This window comes from Enhydra lutris, unplaced genomic scaffold (genome assembly GCF_002288905.1).
Source record: "Enhydra lutris kenyoni isolate GAN:26980312 unplaced genomic scaffold, ASM228890v2 scaffoldscaffold24, whole genome shotgun sequence".
Classification (NCBI taxonomy): domain Eukaryota; kingdom Metazoa; phylum Chordata; class Mammalia; order Carnivora; family Mustelidae; genus Enhydra; species Enhydra lutris.
The window spans coordinates 13157838-13185387 of record NW_019154108.1 but is presented as its reverse complement, the minus strand read 5'-3'; the positions used below and the strand labels follow the sequence as shown (position 1 = coordinate 13185387).

The following is a 27550-nucleotide window of genomic DNA, read 5'->3' as shown; positions in this document are numbered from 1 at the left end:
AATAAACAAAATCTTTAAAAAAAAAAAAAAAGTGTTCTAAAGAAATACAGGAGGGGGTGCTTGGGTGACCCAGTCGGTTAAGCATCTGACTCTTGATTTCAGCTCAGGTCAGGATCTCAGGGTCATGAGCTCGAGCCCCACGTCAGGTTCTGTGCTTAGTGGGGGTCTGCTTGGGATTCTCTCCCTCTGCCCCTCCTCTCCCCTTCCCCCCCAACCCCCGCTACCATGCTCTCTCTCTCTCACACTTCTTTTCTTTTCTTTTTTTTTTTTTTAAGAGAGAGTAAGAAAACTATAGACCATTGATGTAATTTTGGTTTTCCTTGACCAGCAAATCCCAGAAGCCATAAAGAGAAAGATTTACAGATATCACTGTATCAGATTTAAAGCTTAATGTAAAAAATGACATTAGAAACAAAGTTGATGGAAAAGTGACAGACTGGAAGAAAACATTTGTACATGAAATGGATGTAAGCTAGCATCCTTTTTATTAATTAATTAATTAGAGCACGCATCAGCAAGGGGAGGGGCAGAGGCAGAGAGAGAGACTCTCCAGCAGACTCTCCGCTCAGCAGGGAGACTGACTCAGGCTCGATCTCACAACCCTGAGACCATGACCAGAGCCGACATCAAGAGTCAGACGCTCACCGGACGGAACCACCCAGGTGCCCCACGAGCGTCCTTCCTAAGTGAAGGGCTCCCCTAGCTCAGGCAGCCGCTGAGAAAGGTGGACAGAGGACAGTTGCTCTTGGCTCTGGTCCAGCAGTGCCCAGAGAGCCGCCCCGCAGGGCTGAAGGGGAGTGAGCACTGACAGCGGCCCGGGTGGCCCGGGTGGCCTGGGGTCCTCTGGGGTCCGCCGGGTGAGGAGCTTTCCGGTCACACGTGTCCAGAGCAGAGCAGCCGCGGCTCCCCCAGGGCTGATTTTGGCCTTTGTGTCTCTGCAGAAATCCGCCCTGATTGTGCAGGGGCCCCGCGAGGTGAAGAAGCGCGAGCTGGTCTTCCTCCAGTTCCGCCTGAACGAGAGCAGCGAGGACTTCAGCGCCATCGATTACCTCCTCTTCTCGTCCTTCCAGGAGTTCCTGCGCAGGTGGCCTTTCCAGTCCGCAGCGGGCTGGCCCATCCCGGGACGGGGGCGGGCACGCGGGGCGGCCATGACCCCGTGGCCCAGGGGCCTGACCTGGAGCCCGGAGGCCCCGGGAGACCTGTGCTTACAAAGTGTGGCAGGTCTGGTGTGGCGCGTGTTCGGACCCGCGGGCCGAGAGCAAGGTCCTGTCACTGCTGGGACCTTGTGCGCCCCGAGTCCCTGGCGCCGGGCCAGATGTCCCCTGTGCTGTCAGGGCAGCATGTCTAGCCCTCGGTGTGTGTTTAATACGGGCATGAGAGTTCCTGTCTGCTGGGGGCGCCTGGCCGTGCCCTCTCTGGGGCCCGGAGTGGGCACTGGGATTGCAAGTGTTTTCTTCACGTGCCTGACTCCGGCCTCCAGGCCCTGCAGAGCCCAGGGCGCCCCTGAAGGGAAGTGGGGTGGCAGTCACCGCGGAGGAGAGGCCGCCCCCCTGGCTGATGCTGCGGGCCATCTTCCCTGCTCACATACCCCTGCTCCGTCCTTCTGGAGCCTGGAGCCTCTGCTGTGGCGTCTTCACCCCGTCTGCTGCCGCTATTCCCTCGGGTCTCCCTGCTGGAGCTGCTGGCTGGGCGGATGCCATGGGGTCCTCTCTGGGGAGGGGAGGCCAGTGGGTGCCGCTGCGGACTTGGGGCCGGTGCTCTGGGAGCAGGTGGGAAGGAGGAGGGACTCCCCCCCCATGAGAGGCCACCTCGAGCCGGGTGACAGCTCTCCCTGCGTGTGCAAACCCAGACACGGAGCTTGGAAAGGCAGCAGGAATTGGGCAGCCCCCCGGTGGTGCCAGCCAAGGAGCCCACGGGAAGCAGGGGCTGGAGTTCGAGTCCGGCTGTCGGGCCTAACTGGACCCTTTCTTCTGTGTCTTCCCAGCCCAGACAGGGTGGGCTTCATGCAGGCCTGTGAGAGCGCCTATTCCAGCTGGAAGTTTTCCGGGGGCTTCCGCACATGGGTCAAGATGTCCCTGGTGAAGACGAAGGAAGAGGACGGGCGGGAGGCGGTGGAGTTCCGGCAGGAGGTAGGTGGCCCTGGCTTTGCTTTCCCCTGCCGGCCGCCGCTTCCCTCGATTCAGGGGTGCAGAGGAGCTTTGCAGAAGAGATGACCTCTGGGCAGTCTTCAGAGTAGAAGGGACCCCGTGCCAGGGAGGAGACGTGCTCCCCGGGCCCTTCCCTAGGCCACTGTCGGTCCCCGCCGAACACGTGGGCCAAGCACAGACGCCTGCGTTTCGCAGAGCCGATGACTCGGCCCACACAGCCTGGGTTCTCAGCCCTCGGAGGCTGCTGGCCGCATGGGAGACGGGCGACTTGCAGGGAGGAGATGAGATGCGGAGGCCTCTGAAGGTTGTGCACATGATGATCCGTCGGGATGCATGGGGAGAAATCCTAGCTTTCTCCTTGTATTAATTTATCATCCTTTTTGCTATTTCTGAATATTTTGAAAGGCGTGTCACGTTAGAACAGCAATAGCAATGTTATATCACTTTGGAAGAGTCGTATATGTGGAGGGTATTTGCTCAGAACATGATCCTAGTGGGAAGTGTGACTGAAAGCTTTCCGCCTGCTGGTCTGGAGCCCGGAGGTGCCCCCGGAGTTTCTGGCCGCAGTCCCGGCGGTAGATGGGAGAAGACCCAGGGAAGAGGCCCGGCCGTAGGGATGGAGGGAGAGAGCATTTTGGTTGTCACAGCAGGGCTGTTTGTCAGTCACCATTGAAAGCAAGGCCGCACCCCTACCTTTGGGACCTCCACCTTGGCCGTGGCTGCCCCCTGCCCACATCCACACCCAGAGCCCACCATCCTGTGTTATCAGTGGCTGGGTGCTTGCAGAGGCAGCGAGGAGATGGGTCTGTTCTAGAAAACTCTGTTCCTCCTTGGAGATGTTCCACTGGCTTGGACTCTGTGGGGCAGCATCGGGAAGGGCCTGGGTTGGACTAGAAGGACCGACTCCACCGACGCGGCTGTCAGAAGCCAACGCCCCTTCCCTGTCCGTGGGACCTCAGGCTGCTCCGGGTGAGACCTTTGGGAAGGGCTTAAAGCCGATTTTCTTCAAGAGGACAGGTTTGGGGAGCCTGGGTGGCTCAGTGGGTTAAGCCTCTGCCTTCGGCTCAGGTCATGATCTCCGTGCTGGGATGGAGCCTCGCATCAGGCTCTCTACTCAGCAGGGAGCCTGCTTCCCCCCCGCCCCCGCCCTCCGCCACATCCCCCGCTGCCTGCCTCTCTGCCTGCTTGTGATCTCTGTCAAATAAATAAAATCTTAAAAAAAAAAAAAAAAAAGGACAGGCTTTTTTCCTGTCCCAGGATGTGGCAATTCGCCTGGCAATGGGTCCTTAAAGTATTCCTAGTTTTCAGCTAACCACCACATTCTAGATTTTTAGTGCACACTTTTCTCCAAGAGCCCCTAGGACCTTCCTCATCTGGCCCCACAGCGGCTGAGAAAAGGGTACCCGGTACCTTCCCCTTGCAGTTTGGTGCCGCCTCTCTGCCCAGCTCCCCCACAGGAGGAGGAGCCCAAGGGGACCAAAGTCCCAGCGAACCTGTACATCTCAGAATGTCTGTGCTTTTCGTTATTTTTAGACAGTCTTTTGGTGGGTGACCTGAACTCTGTTGAATAAGAGAAACAAAGTTTTTTTTTATGAAGTGTTTTAAAGTTTAAAATACTTAACCTATGTATTGTCTCCTTTGGTCCATCCCACACCTCGGTGATGTCAGCACTTTGCCCACAGTGGGGCGAGGGGCGAGGTCAGGGTGGACACAGCCCTACGACTGGACCTGGCGGCTTCCCCGGGACCTGTTTGCTCCCCGTGACAGCAGGCCTCGGAGTGTTTAGTGATCGTGATCGTGCACCAGATCTTAGCCGCCCACTACGCACAGCCGCGTAGGTCTGGGAGGTTACACTCTGTCCCTAGAGACCTGAAGGGTCGAAATACTCCACTTTTAAGATAAAGTGTTTTGAAATTTGAGGCTCTGTGGCTTCTAATTATGCCTAACGTGGCCCTTCGAATATGGTTTAGCTCTGAGTCCGATGCCCAGTGGCCGTTTGGTGATGACCCAGAACACCCACTATGCGTCCCAGATCCTGTTCATTTCCCCAGGGGGCTTCCGGAAGCCAGGGTGGTCTCGGCTCTGGTACCAGTCTCGGGATGTTGTTTATGAGATTTCTGGCTTTGTCCGTCCAGAAGGTGGTGTGAAGGGAGCCCCGGTCCAAGATCCCCTCACCGTCCTCTCCTTCCCTGCGACGAGGGCTAGGGAGGGGCGCGGAGGAGGTAATCCTGCTTTCTCTCCTCTGTGCCCAGACCAGCGTGGTCAACTACATTGACCAGAGGCCAGCCGCCGAAAGGAGCGCTCAGTTGTTTTTTGTGGTCTTTGAATGGAAAGATCCTTTCATCCAGAAAGTCCAAGACGTGAGTATTACTTCGGGTCGCAAGAGCGGGTTCCCTGCGCCAGGGTACTCTGACTCCTTGCAGGCTGTCCTCGTCTCCTTTCTCCGCACAAATTCGTTTGTCATTTATGACATTCGTGTTCTGTGTTGTGTTTCAGTGGCTGTCACTAGCCAGTTGACCCTGTGAGGGCGGGGCTTCTTCTTTCATTCATGGTCGCTGTTACCATCCGGCAGGGTGCTTAGTGCAGAGTCCTTGCTCGGTAGTAATGTTAAGTGAATGAACTGAGTAGAAAGCATGGATTGTGTTAAGATAATGTCTAGATTACAGCTTTTGGAATTCCTTCTTTTTTTCTTTTTTTTTTTTTTTAATGGGTCTCTGTTGGGTAATGATCCTTATTATTTATTGTCAGAGCAGAAAGGTACAAAGAAAAATTAACAGTGTGTCAATTAATGCCAGATTCTCAGACTCCATCTTGGAGGGGAGGAATGATGGGACAGTTTTGCTAAAGGAACAGTCCAGGGAGACCCCATCACCAGAGCCAGTCCCCAGTCTAATGCTAGATAATTCCCCAAATGTCCTGATGTAGTCGTGGCTTCAGGGAAGTGCCTTCTGTGGCTGAGACCCGAGCGTGGAGGGTCTCTGTGACCATAGCTGCTCCTAGTGTCCCACCCTGCCGGGCATCGTGGGCTGCCAGAGCCACGTGCGCAGGGGCGCGTGCAGCTCCGGGAATGCAGGTTCGGGGTGGAGGAGCGAACGCCTTAAGCTCTGCACGTCAGTTGCGTGGTGAGCCGTTTTCCACTTAGGCCATTACTCAGTCGGAGGCGCCCATTGGCAGAGGAAAGGCCACACCTGAGAGGGGCCAGCCCTGAACAGTGGCACTGGGGGAACTGTTTTGTACCCGGGAGCCCCGAGGCTCCCCTTGTCCAAGGTCACCCTGCTCAGCTGACCTGGGGTTGCTGTGGTTCCCGTGCTGGGGACTCAGAAGTGCAAGAGGAGACGTGAGCCTGGAAGGGTTTCGGCATTGAGTAGCTCTGGAGGGACTCGTCGCAGACAGGAAGTGGCCGCCAGGGTTTTTGTGGGATGAAGGTCTCGGTTTTGGCTTCGTGGTCAGAGAGCGGAGCTCCAGGGAGCTGGGAGCGGTCCGCACAGCTGGGGAGCAGGAAAGCATCACAGGCCGGGGGCGTCCAAGGGCATAGCCTGGAGGTAGGAGTCCAGGACAGGGGACTGCCCCTGGACCAGACGGAGGGAAGTTGGCGTAACTGAGATGGGAAGAAAACAGGAGGAACTGACCTGACGGGAGAGGGTACAGTTCTGGGGGGAACTGGTCTCAGAGCAAGTTCACTTACTGTGGATGAGGCCAGAAATTTAAACCTCAGTACTGAGTATCTGATTTGTGCAGAGCTTTTTTAAGAAACATTTTTTTTTTTCAGGATCCATTCAGGGGAGGAAGGGATTAGTGTTTTTCTTCTCAAACTTGAGCTCTGCACGGTTTAGTCAGAAGGAAGTACAGCCACGGCAGCTTTGGGACGCAGGCGTTTTTCCTGCCCCTCCCGCCGTGTGGGGTGGGAGGCTCTGACGATGGCGCCGGTATGACCTCGGAAGCAGAGGGGAAGCACGCCGGTAAGCTTGTGTGTGTCGCTCTTTTCCAGATAATCACCGCCAATCCTTGGAACACAATCGCCCTTCTCTGTGGGGCCTTCCTGGCGTTGTTTAAAGCGGCAGAGTTTGCCAAACTGAGTGTGAAGTGGATGATCAAAATTAGGAAGAGATACCTTAAAAAAAGAGGTCAGGCAGCAAACCACATAAGCTGAGGTGGCCTCGTGGTGTTGGTAGAACTGCCCCCGGCGATGGAAGTTCTCGTCATTTCTGTTTTGGTAAACGGAGCGGCCAGCGGCCCTGTGCTCACCTGCCACGGCCTCGCTGGGAGGACCAGCCTGCCGGACCGCAGCTTCTAATCTGGCCCCGAAAGAGGATGTTTAGAGCCTAATGGAACAGATCCGGTGGATAACCTACAACCTATTTAAATACTTAAATTATTAATGAACATTTTTGGACATATGAATAGGGATTGTGGAAGATGGAATTAGCTATGTCTCAGGTTTTCTGAAGGTTTGTGAAGCTGCCTTTCTTCCTTGGTTTGGTGTATAGTTAAGCTCTAACGGGATGATCCAGGCTCTACATTTCACCTTAGTCCCCCCCCACCCCCGAGGTTTTTATAAAGTGGACAGAAGAGTGATTTTTTTCCCCCAAATCCTGAGGCTGCAGATGTGCAGGTTCTGCGTTGAGCCCTCTGCACCCCGTACCCAAGGGCAGAATCCGTTGTCTCCAGCCTCACCCGCCAGTTCCATCATCCAGCCTCTGACACGCGCTCTCATTTGTTAAATTTTAAATGGGACTTTTGTAAAGCTTCTAGAAAGTAGTGCTAAGATATCTTGAGGATTGACTAGCCACCTACGTGTCTGGCTCCGGTATCTGTTGATGCGGGTATGAGCGCGCAGTGATTAACATGCAGAAGCCCTGGGACATGTGTACAGAGGAGGTGCCTACTCAGTGTATTTTGATGATTTTATTAACAGGTAAATAAAAGTTAGGTTAATGCAAAAGGAGTCAGTGTGCCAGTATGAGTCTGCTCGATCGGTAGGCACCAGTACGCTTTCATTCTGTGACCTCCAAGTGAGTGGCCTCGTGAGCTCGGACTCCCCAGATGGACGATCTGGACTCCCGAGTTACGTCATGACTGTGTCCAAGGAAAGGCAGGTGGCCCAGTGGGGAAGAGTGACAGATGTACTCCCGTGAATAAGCTGTGCTCTGTTCTGCCCTACCAAAGCACCCATCTGAGAAAGGGGCACTCAGCGTGACCTTCAAAGCCTTCAGCCTAGCTTTTTTTTTTTTTTTTTAAAGATTTTATTTATTTATTTGTCAGAGAGAGAGAGGGAGAGAGAGCGAGCACAGGCAGACAGAATGGCAGGCAGAGGCAGAGGGAGAAGCAGGCTCCCCGATGAGCAAGGAGCCCGATGTGGGACTCGATCCCAGGACGCTGGGATCATGACTTGAGCCGAAGGCAGCCGCTTAACCAACTGAGCCACCCAGGCGCCCCACAGCCTAGCTTTTGACAGAGGTGAGTACTCCGTATTTTTCACACGGTAGCCATGGGGTGATTTAAGGTTATGGAAATTGCCTCCAGAGTTTCAAATTATTTCCATGCCCTTTGCTTCTAAAGAGGACTTGGTAACACTTCCTATATTTTATAACCCGGCTTTAAGTAACTTAAAGAGGGAAAACTCAAATGTAGAAGTGGGGCACTCATGTCTCACTCAGGAAGACACTGTTATTTGATTGAATTATTAAAGATAAACTTGTGCAAAGAAATATTCGCTAGTACTCTGTGCCACACAAGTGTGCACATTCAAACGTGAGCCTAGATCTTGTCTCTCCGTAAAGTCTTTCTTGCAAGTGCAGAGGCAGGCGTAGCTTACCTTAACACTGGAAAACGTGTGTGTGTGTTACAGTAACTCAAAGATGACACACCACCTTAGTATTTAATAAAATTTGCTCAAACGAACATACTAAAACTTGAAACTGCATTTCCTGTATTGTGGAAAGTCGAGAGACCGCTTACATGTGCTTTAGAATAAGCAGCTAGTTAGGAAGTGAGCATTTTTAGCTTGTCAAAGAGAAAACCAGCCTGCCCGAACGCACTGTGGCTGCTCCCCGGTGAAAGAAATAGAAACCTGCCGCCAACACTTAGACCTAACCTTCAGTTTCTGGAGCGGCAGGGGCTAGCCTTTCCGTCTGTTCTGTATGTGGGAGGCTCACCCCTGCCTTCCTGGGCTGCCCCCGGCGGCCAGCAGCACTGCTGGCTCGGGCTAGCGCGGCCGTTTCGGCGCGAGCGCGCTGCTCGGGGCAGCCGGGAGAGGGCGGCTACGTGAGGCGCTCGCACACAGCCATGTACCGAAAGGAAGAGTTTCTCTGGGCACCTCAGCGAGTGAAAGGAGTTGCTTTCACGGTGACCTTGGAATTGTGTGCAGGACCCAGGCTAGAATTTTTCATGAATGCAAAAGAGTGGAAAGTTTACACTAATGTCTCATTTCCGACTCTGGCCACGATTTCTCTGAACCTCACCCAGGGAAGTGTTCATGATAAATTTTGAGATTTATCCTTGTGGTCTTGTTTTAATTGAAATGACATTTAAGGTCATTTGAACCTATTCTCCGAACACAGACACGAAAGATGAAAGGATGTCCTAAAACTTAGAATTTTATGCAGGTGTTCTGGAAAACCGACGTAGTTTGGTGGGTTGCTGCCGCGGTCGTGTGTGTCGTATGACCGTAAGGGCAGCAGGCTGCTTCTGGATGCCTCAGCTCGGAGCTGGGAAAAGCAAAGACAACATAGGCAAAATACAAACATAGACTTTATTAAATGCTGCTCAATCCCCCAGTGAAGATCTTTCATTACAAAACAGTTCTCCACACAACTGCAAGTAGAGATTGGAATGGTACTCATAACAAAAGGTGTGAGAAATACTTGACCAAGTGAAAACATACAAGACCTTTCTATAGTCAAGAACTCTACAGGGGAAGCCTACTGCGTTTCCTTTAAATAAAGCCAGGCGGTGACAGTGAGCGCTCTGCGTCACCACATTGTGGGACTCAAAGCCTCCTTCCCTGGGGCAGGAGGGACTGGAGGAAGGGCAGGGTGTGAGGACTGGAAAGGTCCTGCCTTCAGCCTTTGGGAGGAAGAGGAGGAATGAACTGAGAGGCAGGCTCGGTGCTCCCCTGCGCGCCTCCGTGAATCTGGGCTCATCACCCTGGGGAGTTGCAGATGAAGGGGGAGATTCATGAGGAACAACCTGAAGAATTTGGTTTACTTTCCCAGCTTTTATTTATATTTTGTGCTTTAAAAAGTCTGGAGATTTAAGTTTCTGCTCAAATTCCAGAGTGCAGTAATCGCTCTAATGAAGGAAGGCTTAGGGCAGGTAACTCCCCCCATCATATTTCTGGGAGCAACAAAGAGAAGGGTAAGGATTACACCTTAGTTTTGTTTCAGGAAATAGTCTTTTTCCCAGTATGTAACTAAGGTCTGCAGCAATGTGAAAAGCACATTATAAAAGGGAAAAATATACAGAGCAGACTACTATCTCTATGTGCAACACAATCAAAAAAAGAATTCAAGTCATAATTCTTACCACTCCCATAATTATCTCACTCATATCATAGATGATAAAGTTCATTCATTTCTGTGAAACTTGAGAAGTGACACAATAAATCCATGATTAGACAGAGGTTACAATATACTGTGGCCATGATAACAGCACAGGGCTATGTTTAGTCCATATTTTTCATTTACAGTTGCCAGAAAAAAAGTTGGCCTTTTAATTATACTGAGAGGTTTGTTTCATAATTTTTACATATTTCAAAAAAGTGTAAAAAACTGCCTATCCAACAGTGGTGGTGGGCTTTTTTTATTCGTCACTTGTATTGCTGAGAATACTGTGCATGTTGTAAGCACTGTTCTGCTTTTCCAGAGCTTTCTTTAGCTTTAGCTCCTCTAATTTCTTCCATAATTCTTCACGTTCCAATTCCTTCTTTTTCTCTCTGTAGATAAACCAAAATTTTTGTAGTCAGAAGCCTTTAAGGAACTTGCTGTTTGGCATTTTGCTGGGGAACATATTATTCACCCACATTTCACTTAAATCCCTTTACTGAAGCATTTGAGGCCAATTACCTGGAGCACCTAATTATTCTGTCACTGTCCTGTGTGACTAACACCTCTATGCAGCTCCTGTACCAGCTCAGAGTTACTCCTTGCTTTCCCTGCAAGTTCTCACATCCACGACTGCTACTGTCATTTGTGCCTTATTACATTCACTTTCTCACCTAACCCTCTTACAACCTTTGGAGCCGCGATGGTCATCCTTTTCCGGAGACTGAAGGGTGGCTGTGAGGTCAGGCTGCAGCCACTTCTGGGTGGAATCATCTCTCTAGCCACTAATCAGTCAAGAAAACAAAATTCAAAATATTTGTTTCAACTGTTTAATTTCAAATCTAAGAAACACTTCTGAATAACTTGGGCCAAATTATTCTGAAGGACTATATGAACATCCTAAAGATGGTTTTGTAGATAGGATGATGATTCTTAGTTATGTGAAATATACAAGTTTCATGTGATTCTAATCATCTTTCTTTTTCCCCATTGCTTCCTGAAGTTGAAACTATATACCTAATTTCTTTTCCTGCCTGAAAGGTGCTTTTTTTTTTTTTTAAAAAGAGTTACTGAGGGACACTGGGACGGCCCTGAAGAAGAGCTATCCTTGTTCTACCCGCCACAGGAAAACCCTGATTAGGAATTTATAGTCAAAAGAGATCAGCTTTTCCAAACAAGAGGTAATAAACTTCTTAGAAGTAAACGGTAGCTATTATCCTCCAATGATGGGTGGGTGGAGGCAGAGTGGTTATTGCCTGCCTCATGTTTGAAACAATCACTTTCTTCTCATTTATTTCATATATGAGGTTCTCCAAAAGAGGTGATCACTTAGGCAGGTTTGTCAGTGCTGCTGTGTTACCATCTCTAAAATACTGACTGTTGCAAGGAACAAAATAGTCACAGTTGAGCCAGAAGCAGACTATGTGAGCTCCCTCTGACCAAAAAAGAAGTAATGCTGAACTTTTAAGATACCACTTTGTTAAAATGGGCAACTTAGCCCTATCAAACATTGTGCAGAGAGCCTCTGAAGAGTCAAGCTCGCTGCGGAAGCCCATCTGGAGAAGCGATTTTCATAAATACATAGGTCAAATTGTTTAAATTTGGCATGAATTGTATTTCGCGATGCAGGTGCTACCAGACTGATGAACTCTAAGGCTCGGAATGAGAAACAGGATTTATAATCCACATTAAAACTGTAATCCAACCAGCAGGGAAACTTCTTTATTTGGAAAGGACTTAAAAGAGTTTGAGCATTACAATTTGAAAGTCTAGATATAAATGACTCAAACACTGTAATTTTAACTTGGGCAAGATACCTTATTGGATTGAATCACATTCAACTAATCTAAAATGTATAGATAACCTGGTAATTAAAAATACCAAATACCTTTGTCTTTCTGCTTTGTATGAACTAGTAAGGTCATCAAAAAGCTTGCCATTCATTTCCATTAGGGTTTTCAGCACATTGTATACCAGTGCTACGATGGTCCTAAAATGAAAATCAGCAGTGTTGGGTCACAGGAAATGTAACATTATTATCCCTAAATGGTGGCTGATTCACTTAATCCATTTTAGAGATGATAAAGTGCAAGAGGTTTAATAATTTGCTCAAGGTCACATAGCCAGTGGTGACAGAGATGGTCTGATTTCAAAATTCATGTCTGCCTTATATATTACGCTTAAACTCTTAAAATGTCACTTTCATGTCTGCTCTCTAGTCTACTGTCTCAAGCTAACAGTATTAAAATATGAGAATATAACTTGTAAGAAAAAAAGGCTAACTTGTAAGAAAAATAGAAAGTAGGATAAGGGTTTTACAGAGGTTAGAATACATGCACAATCTGAACATTGCTGAGGTGACCTTAAGGGCTCCAGCCTCTCCCTGGGAGTGCTAACCCCAGAGGTTTGTGCCGCCTCTGCAGAAGCTGGCTTGGTCTCCCCACCTGGGTTTGACCACACAGTAGTGCGAGATTAAATTGAAACCAAGAACTTAATAATTAACTGTATGTATATCAAGTACACAATAGAACAGCATTGTGATGTTAACCTTGGAATAAGTTCCAAGTCTGTATAGGTTTCATGTATGAGTTAGATCGAAAGAAAAAAAAGCATAAACACAATAATAATACCATCAACACAAAAGACACTTACGGATTCCAGTGTTCTTTGGAGATTTTGTACAAACTGCCAAACATAATTGGCAGAATTTTATCAATGTTCTCCTCAATCAAACTAAGAATATATTCATTATTCCAGAAGTACAATGCCCTTTCTGCAACCTAAGAAGACATTTACAAATGTCAAAACTCAGAGGAAAAAGAAATAATAGTATAAAAATGGCTTCACTGAAAATATCATACCTGAAAATGAGAACTGGATACACACTTGGATATCTGCTTAAAAAGGGGTTCTTCAATTTTTTTGAACTGTGTGGGTTCAATGACATCTAAGATTTCTTCAATTTCTCCTAAAAACATCACCTAGGTTAAAAAAATTTTTCTTTTAAGAAACATAAATTACATGATGTTAACATAGAAAACTACAAATAAGAAGGTTAACCTACAAATTACGCAGTGGACAAAATTAAGGTCTTGATTATATATACAATTTACTATAATGTTCAGCTTTCCCACCAAGTCCAATTCCCAAAAGACCACCACCTCTTGCTTGGTGGCAGTGACAATATAGCCAGCCCATAGAAGCATGTTTTTTATTTGTTTTAAGGATTTTATGTATTTGACAGAGAGAAGCCAGTGTGGGGAGGAGGGAGAGGGAGGAGCAGCAGAGTGAGAGAGAAGCAGGCTCCCTGCTGAACAGGGAGCCTGATGTGGGCTCAATCCCAGAACCTGGGATCATGACCTGAACCCAAGACAGATGCTTAACCGACTGAGCCACCCAGGCACCCCAAGAAGCATGATTTATAATTTAGCCCTAAGATTAAAAATTTTAATAAAATTGTGCTTTTTTTTTTTTTTTTGAACAACCTACCTCTTTCTGACTGCATGTTTTGGGCCAAAATTTCAGCAACCCTCTGATCACCTGCAAAAAGGGAAAAGTTCAGCACAAATTAAGCAATGAAGTTGGTTAACCCCAGGGAATTTTTAGTAATTGTGATTATATCAATATTCAGTCTGAAGTAGATCAATATTATTTAATATCTAAGTGTATTTAATATTATACTTATTTTATTTATATATATCTTTATATATATAAGTATATTTATAACTTATATATTAAATATTATTTAATATCTAATATCCAGAATTCCTGCTCAGCTTTATACTTTTTAATAATCCAACATATTTATTAAATACCTTTGTACCAGATACTGTTCTAGATGCTAGAAATACAATGATGAACAAGACAGATGAGATCCCTGATTTTCCATTAAACTCAGATTATCCATTAAACATAGAAGTAATTTTAATAGTAAGTGCTACTTATATTAGTAAGAAAATAAAGAAAAACACGATAATGAGTGGGGGAGATAAGTTATTTTAGGGAGAAACTAAGGAACAAAGAATTCCTGTTACTTAAAACCATCTGAACCATCAGAGAGCTTCCCAATTTATTTCATAGCTAGCACCATCTTGATAACCAAAATACAATGAAGGGATCATAAATTTAAGTGAACACAGCTGCAAAACTTTATATTAAACCAAGTGTTAAGTATATATTAACAGAACATTACTACTTGTCCCCTTATACCTTATTCCAGAAATTCCAGTTCAACTCATTACAGTTTTAAGTTAAAAGGGAAAATTTTAAAATCTTTAAAAATTTCACACCTACTTGACTAGCAGAAATGTTAAAGCTTAATATTGAGCACTGGCCTGGGTGAGGGAAAAGACATCTTCAGAATCTGGACTGGAATATTAGATTGTTCAAACTTTTTGGAAGGCAGGTTGGAATATGTAAAAATTTCAATGTACTTTCGACCCAGCAACATGGTTTTAATTTTAATGATTTTTAAACATTTATATACATGGGACACCTGGCTGGCTCAGTCGGTACAGCATCCAACTCTTAACCTTGGGGTCATGAGTTTCAGATCACCTAAAAGTTTTTAAAAATTAAATACTTAAAAAAATCCATATACAGTAATTTTTTTTTTTTTTTTTGGTGTGCTATCCTGAGGGCTTTTATACACACAGAATTTTTTTTTTTGTTACCAGCACCACAGATAGGACACAGAAAAATTCCAACATCCTAAACATCCCTTCACCCAGCAATATGTTTTAACTACTCATCTGTTTATTAATAAATATTCAGTGTGTTATGGTAATCCATATAATGGAATTTGATGTTACCAGTGAAAACAATGAAACAGATTAATATGGAAAGGTAGCCACATTGTGGAAAAACCTCATTAGCACTGTCCCACTGTTTAACCTACACATACATATACATGTATACAAAAAATTTCTAGGAATATATTCACCAAAGATGGTTATCTTTTAGAGGACAAGATTTTAAGGAATTTCCTCCAACTTGCACTTTATGATTTTATATTGTGTGAACCAAATTAACACAAATTATTTTCATAAACAGAAGTAATAATAGTCTTTTGCATTTTAGAAAATAAAATAATTTCAATTGAAGATATAGGTACACAAGATATAGGTAACTATATCTTATTTATAATTTGTAAGACGCTTTGATATGAATACCAGGTTTCTAGAGAATGAGTATGAAGGCTGAAACAAATATGGCCATAATTTGGGTGCTGAATGGTCTATGGCAGAAACTGCAGAGATCTGTATATCTACAGGTTTTATGAATTGAAAACTTTTCCTTTGTCAACTTGGACATTTACCTTCCTACCTTCTCATCCTGTTTCTGTTCTGTTGTTAACACAGCTCACCTAAGAGAGACCATTATCTAGCCATTATCCCTTCTCCCCAATCTACTCTTTAAAAAGAAATCACCTATCTTCTCCCCTATCCACCCCATATTAATTTATATTTAAATTACATCTATCTACAATTCAGTTATGAACCATGACTTATTATGTTATGGGTTTTGTCTTAATTCTGAGGAGAGGCACCATGGACTTAATTCACTTTAGTGAATTCAAGTTTTAATTCAGCTGAATTAATTTAGTGAATTCAAGTTTTAATTCACTTTAGAGGTTTATGTGGTTTCATGTAAGTACTAGGCTTCTAATTTTCCTGATTTGTCTTTAGAAACCGGTTTTTTAGCTGTTTCCAGAAAGATCTGCAAGTCTAAAAGTTCAAAAACTCTAAGTATTAGGGAGTGAAGAAATATGTTCCTTTACAGGGAGTTCAAGTCAGAGGAAGAATACTAAGTTCATAATCTTTTCAAGCATGCCTAGGGATAGCCTAAGTAACTTTATAATAAAGAAAACCTTATTTAAATCCTTCAAATACTTTGCTATTCTTCAAGAACTCTTAGTTTAAATATTTAGATTTAGGATGCCTTGAAAATATTCACTCAAAATACTTCATCAATGTTAAAAGATTGTTTTGTCTGCTTCATACTTTTCTATTTTCTCCCTACCTTTTTTTTTCTTGGATCTTCAGTGTTCATAATAACATTTTTATTCTCTCCTGAATCTTCTCATTGCAGGCAAATAGCAGAATTCAAAGACTGAATTGCTATGTTGATTCATAAACAACCTTTATCCCAAGATTACATCTTGATCGCCAAAGGCAAGGAAATGTTTTCAACCCCTATCATATGGTTTATCATTGTTAAGAGGGAAAATCCTTTTTTTTTTTTTTTTTTTTTTTTTAATTTATTTGAGAGAGAGAGAAAGCACAAGAAGTGGAGGGTGAGGGGGAGAAGCAGACTCCCTGCTGAGCAGGGAGCCTGATGTGGGACTTGATCCAGGGACTCCAGGATCATGACCTGAGCCGAAGGCAGTCACTTAACCAACTGAGCCACCCAGGCGCCCCGGGAAAATCCTATTTCTAAAAACAAAACAAGGGGCGCCTGGGTGGCTCAGTGGGTTGGGCCTCTGCCTTTTGCTCAGGTCATGATCCCAGGGTCCTGGGATCGAGCCCCGCATCGAGCTCTCTGCTCAGCGGGGAGCCTGCTTCCTCCTCTCTCTCTGCCTACTTGTGATCTCTGTCTGTCAAATAAATAAAATCTTTAAAAAAAAAAAAAAAAGTTTAAAAACAAAACAAAACTCCAAGGACCCTCACAGTATGTTTTAATTTTAAAAGGTGAATGAAGGGGTGCCTGGGTGGCTCAGTTGGTTGGGCATCCAACTCTTGCACGGGACTGAGCCCCACTTAGGGCTCTGTGCTCAGTGGGGAATCTGCTTGGGATTCTCTCCCTCTCTCTCTGCCCCTCCCCCAGCTCATATGTGCACTCTTCTCTCTAAAAATAAATCTTAAAAAAGTGAATGAAGAATAAAAAGATTATCAGTGAAGATAATATGCATATAAAATTTCACTGTAGTCATTGGATCATGTCATCACACATTTCAACTATGACATTTTAATATTAATCTATATTTAAGTTATTCAAGACACAACTTCTAACTCGTGAGAATTCCCCCTCCCAACACTGTTCTTTGAATGCAGATTAACTTAACATTCCTTCTAAATGACTCTAAAGTTAGTACTACTACTGTTTGACAACTTTACAAGGGCATAAAGAAAGCTGTAACAAAATACTACAATGTAGATTAGAGATATAAAAAGAAATAGACCAGGGGTGCCTGGGTGGCTCAGTGGGTTAAAGCCTCTGCCTTCCGCTAGGGTCATGGTCCCAGGGTCCTGGGATCAAGCCCCTGCATCGGGCTCTCTGCTCAGCAGGGAGCCTGCTTCCTCCTCTCTCTCTGCCTGATTCTCTGCATACTTGTGATCTCTGTCTGTCAAATAAATAAATAAAATCTTCAAAAAAAAAAAAAAAGAAAGAAAGAAATAGACCACTTACTGGTTCTGTTAGTGTAGTATCTTTTTCCAGGAACTGTACAACACAGTAGGCTAGCTAAAATGTAAGGGACAGTTAATAAATACTACTGAATGAAACAACAGTGATACAGAATTTTTATATTTAGTTAACAAAAATGACTACCTCATTTTAATAAAGTTCACTCTGTATCTCAATACATAAACATGTATATGCTCACAACTGTGTGATGTTTAACCTTGAAAGAAACTTTTAGGTAAAAAAAAAAAAAAAGATGTTCTTTTTTCAGTAGTTACCTTCTGAATGTAAAGTTAAGTGAAACATAGGACTAAAGCTAACATTTTAGTTTCAAAGTCAGGGCCCACACCAGAAAAGAGGAAAACTTGGTATTATCTCTCCTATATTTATACTTAAAGTGTACTGAGCTTATTTAATAAAGCTAAATATCATAATACTTTTAAGTTATAATGAAAATTTGCCCTGAGCAATTTATAAAGCAAATTGCTTAATTATACCTGCAATTCCTTCCTCAATATTTCTCCACTTCTCTGCCTTTATATCAGCGTCTGAAACAATATTCACTTGATTTGAAATGTCTGAAACTTACCTGAGCATGAAACAAAGCTAATCCTTTTGCAGTATGCATAGGAATAAGAACCTTCATTAGAAATTGTTTATGTTCTGCTTTCAGTGGCAATGCAAAGCCATTGATAATACTGGAGGGAAAAAAGGCAGGGGGAAGGGTTAAGTAGTTACTACTTTATTTCCAAAAATTATATCCATGAGTATATAAGGAACAGTGTTCTGCTTCAATCCTGGTATTGAATGACTTACCCATCTTCAAACTAGTCTGGCTCCTCTAAGTCATTCAATGATCCCAGAAGAGAACTGGGACTGCCAATTAAAGTCCCACTAAATAATTTGTCTTTATTTCCTATAAAGCCCATCACTTCATACATTATTGCCTTTATTCTCCTACATAAAGCCACAGGGAGATCAGTATCACAATGCTGTTAAAACTTCCAATATTTTCTGAAGCAAAAAATACTTTCTGAACTCTGAAGTTTCCCTACTTTGCTGAAAAATCTGAAATTAAGTATTTTCTTCATAATCATTCTCTATTAATAGAGAGGGCCTCATCTTCTCAAGTTAATACTGCTGTGTGATGAATAAGGAAGGCAAAATGTTCACGTAAACTAAAAGGCTCTGAAAAGAACAGATAGATTAGGAATGGCTTATTAATGTCTCAACAAGAATTCTTATAAGTTTATCAAAGATTCATTATAGTTTACTTCATTTCTTCCCAATCAGATCCTATAAATTTCTGAGACAGTCTGGTAAGATCAGGCATAAAACATGCCACAGCTTCAAAAGCAGGCAGCCTATTCTAAAACAGATGTCTTGCATGGCAAGTACTTTAATATGCTGACCGCTTAAAAGCTATAAAAAGAATTCAGTTGAGAAACTATGTCTTGTGCTCTATATTTAAACTCTAAAATACGAAATAATTTCTCCAACCCCAGTTAGGATTCTAATACATAAAACATTCAAAGTTATCTCTTTAAAAACAAAAAAACTGACTTACCTTCCTAATATTTCAAGGAGTTCAGCAACACCATTGAAATGTTCTGTTTCATATATAAACCTGAATTTAAAATATAGATAGATATAATAAAAACTCAAGTATTAGTAAACTAAACTAAGAGAAGAGGCAGGAAGGTCAAGAAATCAGTCGTAAGGGCAACTATAAGAAACATACAAGCATTCTTTGTAAAACTATTTTGTCCCAAATTAGTAACTTCTTTTGCTAAAACTAGCCATAATGATAATGGAATATTAGTTCACCTGGAATATTTTATTTTGCTTAAAAATTTAAAAGAAAGATGGGTTTTCTCAAGGAAATACTTTTCAAAATAGGAAACTTCCACCCATAGGAAAATCCAAGAGAAAAGGACCCACGTATCATAAGAACATTTTTATTCATAGCTTTGCAAAACCTAAACTATGCAGGCTTCCCGGCTTTCCAAGAGTAGGCTTGCTGTTAAAGCAGGAAGTAAAAGACTCAAATGACTACAGGACAGGGGAGGTGTTAAGTGAGTCAGGTAGACTAGGAGAGGAGGACAGAGACCTGCAGAAAGATGCTCTCTCCAGAGGAGACAGCTGTTACTGGTTTCTAATTGTTACAACACGGGAATGCCAGCCTAATTCTGCCAGATTTCCAATGAACACAAACAAACCAAACCTGAAATGTGGATGTATTAAAGCTAAATCTCATCGGAAGGAACTACTTAACACAGTATCATTTATAAAGGAGTCAAAATGCAGGCTCCATATAAATTTAGCTTTGTCAGAAAAACAAATGAAAGTACTTTCAAGATCAAATGATTTTAACAGTATTTATACTTATTTTTTAAACAAAAAGCTCAAACAGGTAACTAGGCAAATTCCATAAATTTTAAATATGAACATTGGTATTAGGTATTAAAAACAGTCTTCATTACATGAGAAGTAGGTTGCAAGTTTCTAAAAAGTTACATGCAATCAAATGACACCCACAAAATGACTCAAATACTAATAAGGTTAAGAGTTCAGATACTAAAAGTTAATCTAAAGGAATTGGAATAAAAACACATGGAGGGGGGAAAAAAGTGCTATATATGAATATAGGACCAGTTTACCTGAGGAAAATGTTGTTAATTTGTTTTCTGATGAATGCTCTTAATCCAAGAAATTTCCCATAAATTCGGTGCAGAACAGTCTTCAGGAAGTCACGTTCTCTGGGATCTTCACTATCAAAAAGCTCCAGGAGCTTTAAAAAAAATCTGAGAAATTACTTTTTAAAAATAATTGAGCTAAAACTTCACTTTATTCTAATTTGATTTAGAGATAACCCATGAAATCTTAAAAAATTTTTTTAAAGATTCTTAAAGATTCTGCCTTAGGTTGATTTTATTCTTGATAAATATTGAGGCCAAAGAAATCTAAGGAGTATTTCTTTTCACTTCATTTCAAAAAACAACATAATATAAACTCTTCAAAAAATTGGGATTTTTTTTTTTTTTTGCCTTGCCACTCATCTTAAAATTCTTAATTTTAAATAAAATTCTTAAAATTCTATCCTATTCTTGATGACTAACGGCTCATAATTTTAGTGTTGAAATTTGAGATTTTTCATGCTAATAATTTAAAATACATACAAAGATCTTAAGCTTGCAAACTACAAGTCATTATAAATAAATGAAGTTTAAAAAAATACATATGTGCACATGAGTATTTATGGTTTACTAGAAAGAACAAACCAAAGCTCTTTTTGAACAAACCAAAGTTTTTACACTAAAAATCAAGCCTGCAGATCAAAAAGTGGTATTACTATATTTTAAATAAAACACTGGATTTTCTTAGGAAAAATTTTAAAATACTCCCTAACTATAGAATGTAATTTCGTATATGAAGTCATCAAGAAATTCTGTGTTCTGTACTCTGATACTGATAATTATAGTCAAGATGGCAAGCTCTGAACCTCATCAAAGTTTTTTTCCCATTCTGTCTTGAATTATATGTAATTGTTTACATATGCATCTCTTCTACTAGAGTGAGTATTTTTTGAGGGTGGTGATAACTTTAGTCGTATTTATATACCCCTAAACAAATGTCTGGTTTATAGTTTGTATTCTTTGTTCACTAGGTTATTAAAATCCTGAATGAGGCTCCAGCCAAAAATACCCAGAGTGTAAGAATTTATGTTTATATACCTAATAATTTCAGTTCAAATTATTCTAATTAAAAATGGCTAACCTACTCACTTGAGACACTCAGATCCAAGTTTCTGATATTGGGTTTACTTAGAAGATAAGCTTTCAGATTAATAAAAGGGGCCCTTCATTGTTAAGGCTGACATGTTTAATTCAAGAACAAATATAATCTAGTATAAGTTGATCCTCAGGGAAAAAAAAAAACCTAGAGAATAGCTGATAGCTGAGTTTCAAATCTATTTAAAGAAACCTATTCTGAAGTATTAATTTAAATAATCTATTTAGAAATATAAATAGATATAAATATAAATTCATGTAATAAAACACACACAAACCTAGTCCTCAATAAATTGTTTCTCATTCTGGCTGTTATATCTAACTGCTTTTAAGGGTAATTAATAACCTCTGAGCTTTTTCATCATTGATAAAATGAGGAAGGTTAAAACTAATCTTGTTGGGGCGCCTGGGTGGCTAAGTGGGTTAAGCCTCTGTCTTTAGCTTGGGTCATGGCCTCAGGATCCCGTGATCGAGCCCCACACTGGGCTCTCAGCTCAGCAGGGAGTCTGCTTTCCCCCGCCGCTGCCTGCCTCTCTGCCTACTTGTGCTCTCTCTATCAAATAAATAAATCAATAAATCTAAAAAAAAAACCAAAAAACTAGTCTTGTTTTTATTTAAATGAAGGTAATATCATAGTCTAGTTCTAATCCTAATTCTCCCAGCTACTGGCTGTGTGGAATTAGACATGGTCTAGTTCTTTATATAAAAGCATATAAGGGCAGTGCCTGGCACATAAAATATGCCCTCAATAATTCTTAGCTTCCTTTTTTCTTCTGAAATCCTGTGACTTGAATATAACTTGGAATTACACAAGTGTTTTTTCTCTTGAAATGATTAGTATCCACATTTATACTTAAGGTTTTTTTCCCTGTACTTCTAAGTCTTAAAATTACCATGTAATCAAATAATTTCAAAATATAAAACCTGAGATATATACAAAAGTAACATAAGAATGACTAAGGAAGTGATGTATGAAAGCACAGTCATCTAAACTGCTAAGAACAAATTATTGGGCTTTAGCTTCTCAGGTAATCCAGATATTTAGAGAAGGTAGAAAATGGGTCCCACTCTACCAGTTTTCTTCCTGTTCCCCCGCAAACCCGTGGAATAATCCAGCAGCAGAAACACCTCAAGCTCCAGACTGAAGAAGCACTAAGGCAATTGTTCCTCTCAACCTTCTATCTTAAACACAATTTAATATGATATATCATAGAGTTCCTCAATATACTATATTCCTTCTGTAACACACAAGAGCTACAAAAGGAAATAAATACGTATTCATTTGCAATTACCAAAATAACAAAACTCCATCTAATCTTACCTTTACTTGTGATTGAAATGGAAATTTTACTGTTAGCACACACCTAATATTTGTTCGTAATTTATGAGGAGCTGCTTGAATGGGTGAAGGACATATCTTGACAATATTCTCCATTAATCAGTACACTCACAGCAACTAGTAAGAATACTTTATGTGAGGTCCGAGGTAGTTATAAATGATCAAAAGTGAATTCCAAATATGTGGGACTCATGTTTGTAGAATCTTTATCATACACTGGTGGTTAAGAGGGTAGGAAAGGTCCTAGCGATTATTAAAATATTAAAAGCCTTAGCACTGGGTTCATCACCACCTTCTCACTTATCTTCTCTTTCTTGAAAATGCAAGTAACTCTCAAAGAAGAGAGTATCAAATTCCTAATGAGACCTTACGTACTGAGATAAATTTCCAGAGGAAAAAAATGAACCTAGAAAGATCTGGTCTCCTTCACAATTTTGTCTAGGTCTAGCCAATTCCCCATAATTAAAAAGAGGCTTTTACATTGTTGAAAAGATTTTGAAAATAAAAACGAACACATTCTGAGAAATTAATTTTCAGTATGTAGGTTCCAAAAAATAATAGCTAGTAACCAATTTATAAAATAAAAGAAGGGGGAGCCTGGGTGGTTCAGTCATTTGAGCAGCCGATTCTTGACTTCAGCTCAGGTCCTGATCCATGATCTCAGGGGACTAAGCCCTGTGTCAGGCTCAGTGATCATCAGGGAGTCTGTCTGAGCCTCCCTCTCCTGCTCCTCTCCCCTACTTGTGTGTACATGCGCTCTCTCTCAAATAAATCTTAAAAAAAAAAAAAAAAAAAAGAATAAAAGAAGGTATCACACTATGTTTCACTATCTCCTTTTCTTCTTAAAGATCCCATTTATCTGTGGCTTAGGAACTGGGTGGCTAGAATGCCTAAGGTGGGAAGGGAAAAGGAAAAAGGAAAGGTCACTGGTAATTAATAACAGGAAAGGAGCCTAACCCCAAACTCCCAACAATGATTCCATTTCCACTTTTCCTCTGTCATTTCAAAGTCACAATGCTTAAAACATATGTCAAAGTTCAAGTTCAGAGACTTAAAAATTTAAAAGAAGGCTTCTTGCCTTTAGATTGAATGGTCGTACCAAATTTTTTCAGATTGTGCAGAAAGGCTCGCTTTCTGGTCTTTAAAAGTAACTATGAGAATTCAGTATTGGATAAGATAATTCAACTGACTTCATTAGAAGCTCACTCTTGATTAAAATACATTGATATTGTCAAAGCTACTTCACCTTTACCCTAATTGTCTGGCAAGAGTATTAAATGCTGTTAAAGTGAAATAAACCATTTAAGTTCTGAAAGACTATTTTAATCACAAATTAATAAATCATTGCTAAGATGAACATAAGAAAATTTAAGACATTAAGAATTCCTTACCTGTTGGACAAATTTCTGATCAATGTATCGCTTTGCAATGCTAGGCTGGAAATCAGGGCTCTCCAAAAATCTTAAGAAGAATTCATACACCAACTATGAAAGAAAGTCAAATAGAAGCTAAGATGATAACTATAAAAATTTACCCTAATTTATCCCTTCATACCAAACATACCTCCCCTACCACCCTAGGAGGGAGATTTTCATCCTCATTGGAAAATGTGATGAGTTGGTAAGATTTTTAAAAACTAAATGTATATTCACAATTTGGCCTCCTAAGCTAGTACATTTGGGGATTTACTGCTTTATATCACTTGCTGAAACTGAAATTATAGGAGCTTGAAAATAAAAATGACACCTATAAAATATTTAACTAGGAAAGACTATTTTGTAGTCCATACTCACTGGGAATGTGTTCTTTCTCCATTGGACTCCCAACCCACCTCAATTTAATATCCAGAGTTCTTTAAATACAGGACAAGAATAAACTGAATTGTAAGGGGAAGTGTATCAATAAAAATAAAAAGCAAAAAACTTCAGATCTTTCTATAAAACTATAGTAGGAAAAAATTAAATCAAAACCAGCACACCATAATTACATTTAGGAAGTAATGAACTAAATTACTTAAGTTCAAGGTTCAGGAAGGAATGTTTGTTTATCACAGTGAATATACTAGAAGTCACAGCAGGATGTCTACTTAAGCACCAGCATCTTGCGGTACCAGGGTGGCTAAAGTTAAGCATCCGACTCTTAGTTTCAGCTCAGGTTATGAACACAGGGTCGTGAGACTGAGCCCCTCACTGAGCTCTATGCTGGGTGTGGAGCCCGTTAACCTCCCCCACCTCCTTCTCTTAAAAACACACACACACACACACACACACACACACACACACACACATATACACACATTTAAATATATGTAAATATATATAAATACACACACACACACACACACACACACACACACACACATATATATGAGTGTCAGGCATTTAAAAGTAATAGGTAATGTTCATTTGTGGTCACAAGTGAGAATTAAAAGTAAGATTTAGGGCACATGGGTGGCTCAATTGGTTAAGTATCTACCTTTGGCTCAGGTCATGATCTCTGGGTCCTGGAACTGAGTCCTGCATTGGGCTCCCTGCTCAACAGGGAGCCTGCATCTCCCTCTCCCTCTGTCCCTCCTCCTGACCCCGCCCTCTAGTGATGTCTCTCTCTCTTCTCTCAAATAAATAAAATCTTAAAAACCACAAAAAGTAAGGTTTAGTTCGACTTGCCTCCATCACAGCTGCATCTGTCTTTTAAGAAGAAAGGAAAACACACTAAAGTTTTTCTTTTATTGTAACCTAACAGCTATAAAATGTAGGAGTATAGCCCCCCAAAATGTACCTTAATTTATTAGCTATCAAACAACACATTAATCTAATGCCCTAAAAATAAAAAAGGAAGACTACATCCTAAAGTAGAAACAATCAGTAGACATTTTGATCACAAAATGATAAACATCAGGCCACATACAGAAGGGAGAAATAAATTTACAGACATTACAACACACAAAAAAAGCACTACCAGATCGGGGCCTTATCATTCACCATAGAATAACAAATTTTACTATTGAATTCAATAATATTCTAAGCCTAACAACAGTTTTGGGAGTTGAATAAATGTTGTTTTTGTCCAGTGCATCTTTGACCAACTATCCAAAGAAGTGATGCTTATCTGGTCTAATTATTATCTTTTAGCTGTTCGGTATGACACTGTAATATGAAAACAGAAATTGATACCAGTTTTTATTTATAAATCTTCTAATCAACCAACTACACAAATAATTTTGCTTTGGGTTGCACACATGCAAAAAGATACAGAAAATGATCAGAGTCCTCTGAAGAGTCAGTACAGTACAGCCGCAGGCTGCTACAGAGTTTCACTGGCACAACATACTCAGGGCCTCTTTTTCATGTCCAATCCTGGCCTACTGTGATATTGTGATATGAGAAAATATATACTTGGTCTTCATCTGTGGTTATTACCACAGAGCTCCTAAAACCTTGACATTTCCTGAGCAGGAGTAAGAGATACAGTTTTTTGTTGTTTAATAAGAAACCCCTCTCAAACATGCTGGAGTTTAGGTTAATGTGATAATTCCAGGAGGATGAAAGTCTGGTTATCACAGGAAACAATGTGATGATGAGAGGGTTGAAACTTTCAGCCCCAACTCCGCATCCTCCAGGGAGGGGAGAGAAGCTGGAAATCGAGTTCAATCACCACTGGCCAGTTACTTAATGAATCATGTTCACCTAATGGAACCACCATCAAATTCCTCAACAAAGGGTTTTGGAGGACTCCTGGGTTGGGGAACACACCCAGGTGATGGGAGGGTGGTACACAGAGCCCCCTTTCATACCTTAATCTATGCATCTCTTTGATTTGGCTGTTCCTGAGTTGTATCCTTTATAATAAACTCGCAAGTAACAATAAGTGAAGTGTTTCCCTGTGTTCTGTGGGCTATGGCAAATTATCAAACCGGAGGAGTGGGCTCTGGGAACCCCAGACTTGAGCCAGCTCGGCAGAAGTACAAGAGACCAAGACTCGTGACTACCATGTGAAGTAGAGCGTGGTCTCATGGGACTGAGCCCTTAACTTGTGCCTCTGTGGTAACTCTGGGTCATCAGTGTCATAAATGAACAAACTATAAAACACCCAGTTGGTGTTCAGAGAAGTGATAAATTTCTTGGTGTGGGAAATCGACACATTTGGTGTCAGAAGTTTTCCCTATAGCTACGTAGTGTGAAGAGATACTGGACACTGTACGGCTCTGAAAAAGCTCATTCACTTGTTAGGGAAAGAAGACAAAACTAGAAATATATAAAATGGTATATACACAAAAATTGTATGGCACAGGGGCACCTGGGTGACTCAGGCAGTTGGGCATCTCACTCTTGATATCAGCTCAGGTCATGATCTCAGGATCATGAGATCAATTCCCGTGTTGGGCTCTGCACTCAACAGGGAGTCTGCCTGAGATTCTCTCCCCCTCTGTACAGTTTGTGTTAATTAATTAATTCTTTAAAAATGTATGGCACAGACTGAGTGGAGGAGACCTTTAGAAAAAGGTTTTATCATTGTGGAATAAAGTCAGTAAGAAAAGTTTTAAGGAGGACAGCAACTTGAGCCCTATATTTGATTTGATTGTGCATAAGCCAAGAAGAAAAAGGGCTTATTAAAGAAAGGTAGGACATGTCTTGAGAAGCAGATGGTGTAGGGTATGGGTTGGTGGGTATGGAATCAGAGGCTCAGAATCTTCATGCAGATGCCTAGTTGAGTGGAAGTTAAGATTTGTGGTAAGGTGGGACCAGGTTAAACATGAGTCAAGTATGGCATGCATTAGCCTATATACTCTACCTCTGAAGATCTGCATCAGATATATACGGCTTAAGGCTTAATACTATTAAGAGCAATCACATGCCTTTTGGGAGACTTGGACATCATCAAGCTGAATCCTCTAAATCACATACTCAGTTGAAACATATGCCCATCACAGATACCACATTATTATTTCTTATGTAGTTCTCATCTCATCATTTACCTAACACAGTGAACATTAAGTGACCAGTCAAGATTAGCAGCAAATCGCTTTTATGCAGCCAACTTAGCACCATTGAAGAGATAACAAAAGGTTATCTAATAAACACATGCTGAGTAATGTCAAACAGAAGTAAACACTAGTAATCTACAGAGCTGAAAATCTTCAAGATGGCACAATTAAGACTATGCTTCTATAAAATGGCACCCTGTGTCCCCACTGTCACTCTCTCTATACTCTACCCTGCATTACTTTTTTTCTTGTATTTATCATACCTTGACATAGTATTATTATTTATCTTTTTCCACTAGGATGTAAAAGATTTTGCTTATTAGTTTACTCCCAATATTTAGAACAAT

At 41.7% G+C, this 27550-nt stretch overlaps 2 protein-coding genes across 2 annotated transcripts in view; one reads left to right on the top strand and one right to left on the bottom strand.

Annotated features, from left to right (window-relative positions):
• Positions 1-7092, top strand: part of LOC111150730 (transmembrane protein 206) — a 37053-nt gene extending 29961 nt beyond the window's left edge. Inside the window, exons 5-8 of the mRNA XM_022508297.1 lie at positions 942-1084; positions 1985-2129; positions 4400-4507; positions 6136-7092. Coding sequence (XP_022364005.1) covers positions 942-1084; positions 1985-2129; positions 4400-4507; positions 6136-6297 — 558 coding nt within the window. The 3' untranslated portion in view covers positions 6298-7092. The remainder of the gene's footprint in view (positions 1-941; positions 1085-1984; positions 2130-4399; positions 4508-6135) is intronic.
• A 1792-nt stretch (positions 7093-8884) lies between these two features.
• LOC111150668 (protein phosphatase 2 regulatory subunit B'alpha) overlaps positions 8885-27550 on the bottom strand; it is a 62859-nt gene continuing 44193 nt past the window's right edge. Inside the window, exons 4-13 of the mRNA XM_022508187.1 lie at positions 23611-23703; positions 19750-19880; positions 18657-18716; positions 17679-17787; positions 17096-17149; positions 13178-13228; positions 12550-12669; positions 12341-12468; positions 11577-11678; positions 8885-10080 (exon numbers count right to left, since the gene is read on the bottom strand). Of these exons, the coding sequence (XP_022363895.1) occupies positions 9948-10080; positions 11577-11678; positions 12341-12468; positions 12550-12669; positions 13178-13228; positions 17096-17149; positions 17679-17787; positions 18657-18716; positions 19750-19880; positions 23611-23703 (981 nt within the window). The 3' untranslated portion in view covers positions 8885-9947. The remainder of the gene's footprint in view (positions 10081-11576; positions 11679-12340; positions 12469-12549; positions 12670-13177; positions 13229-17095; positions 17150-17678; positions 17788-18656; positions 18717-19749; positions 19881-23610; positions 23704-27550) is intronic.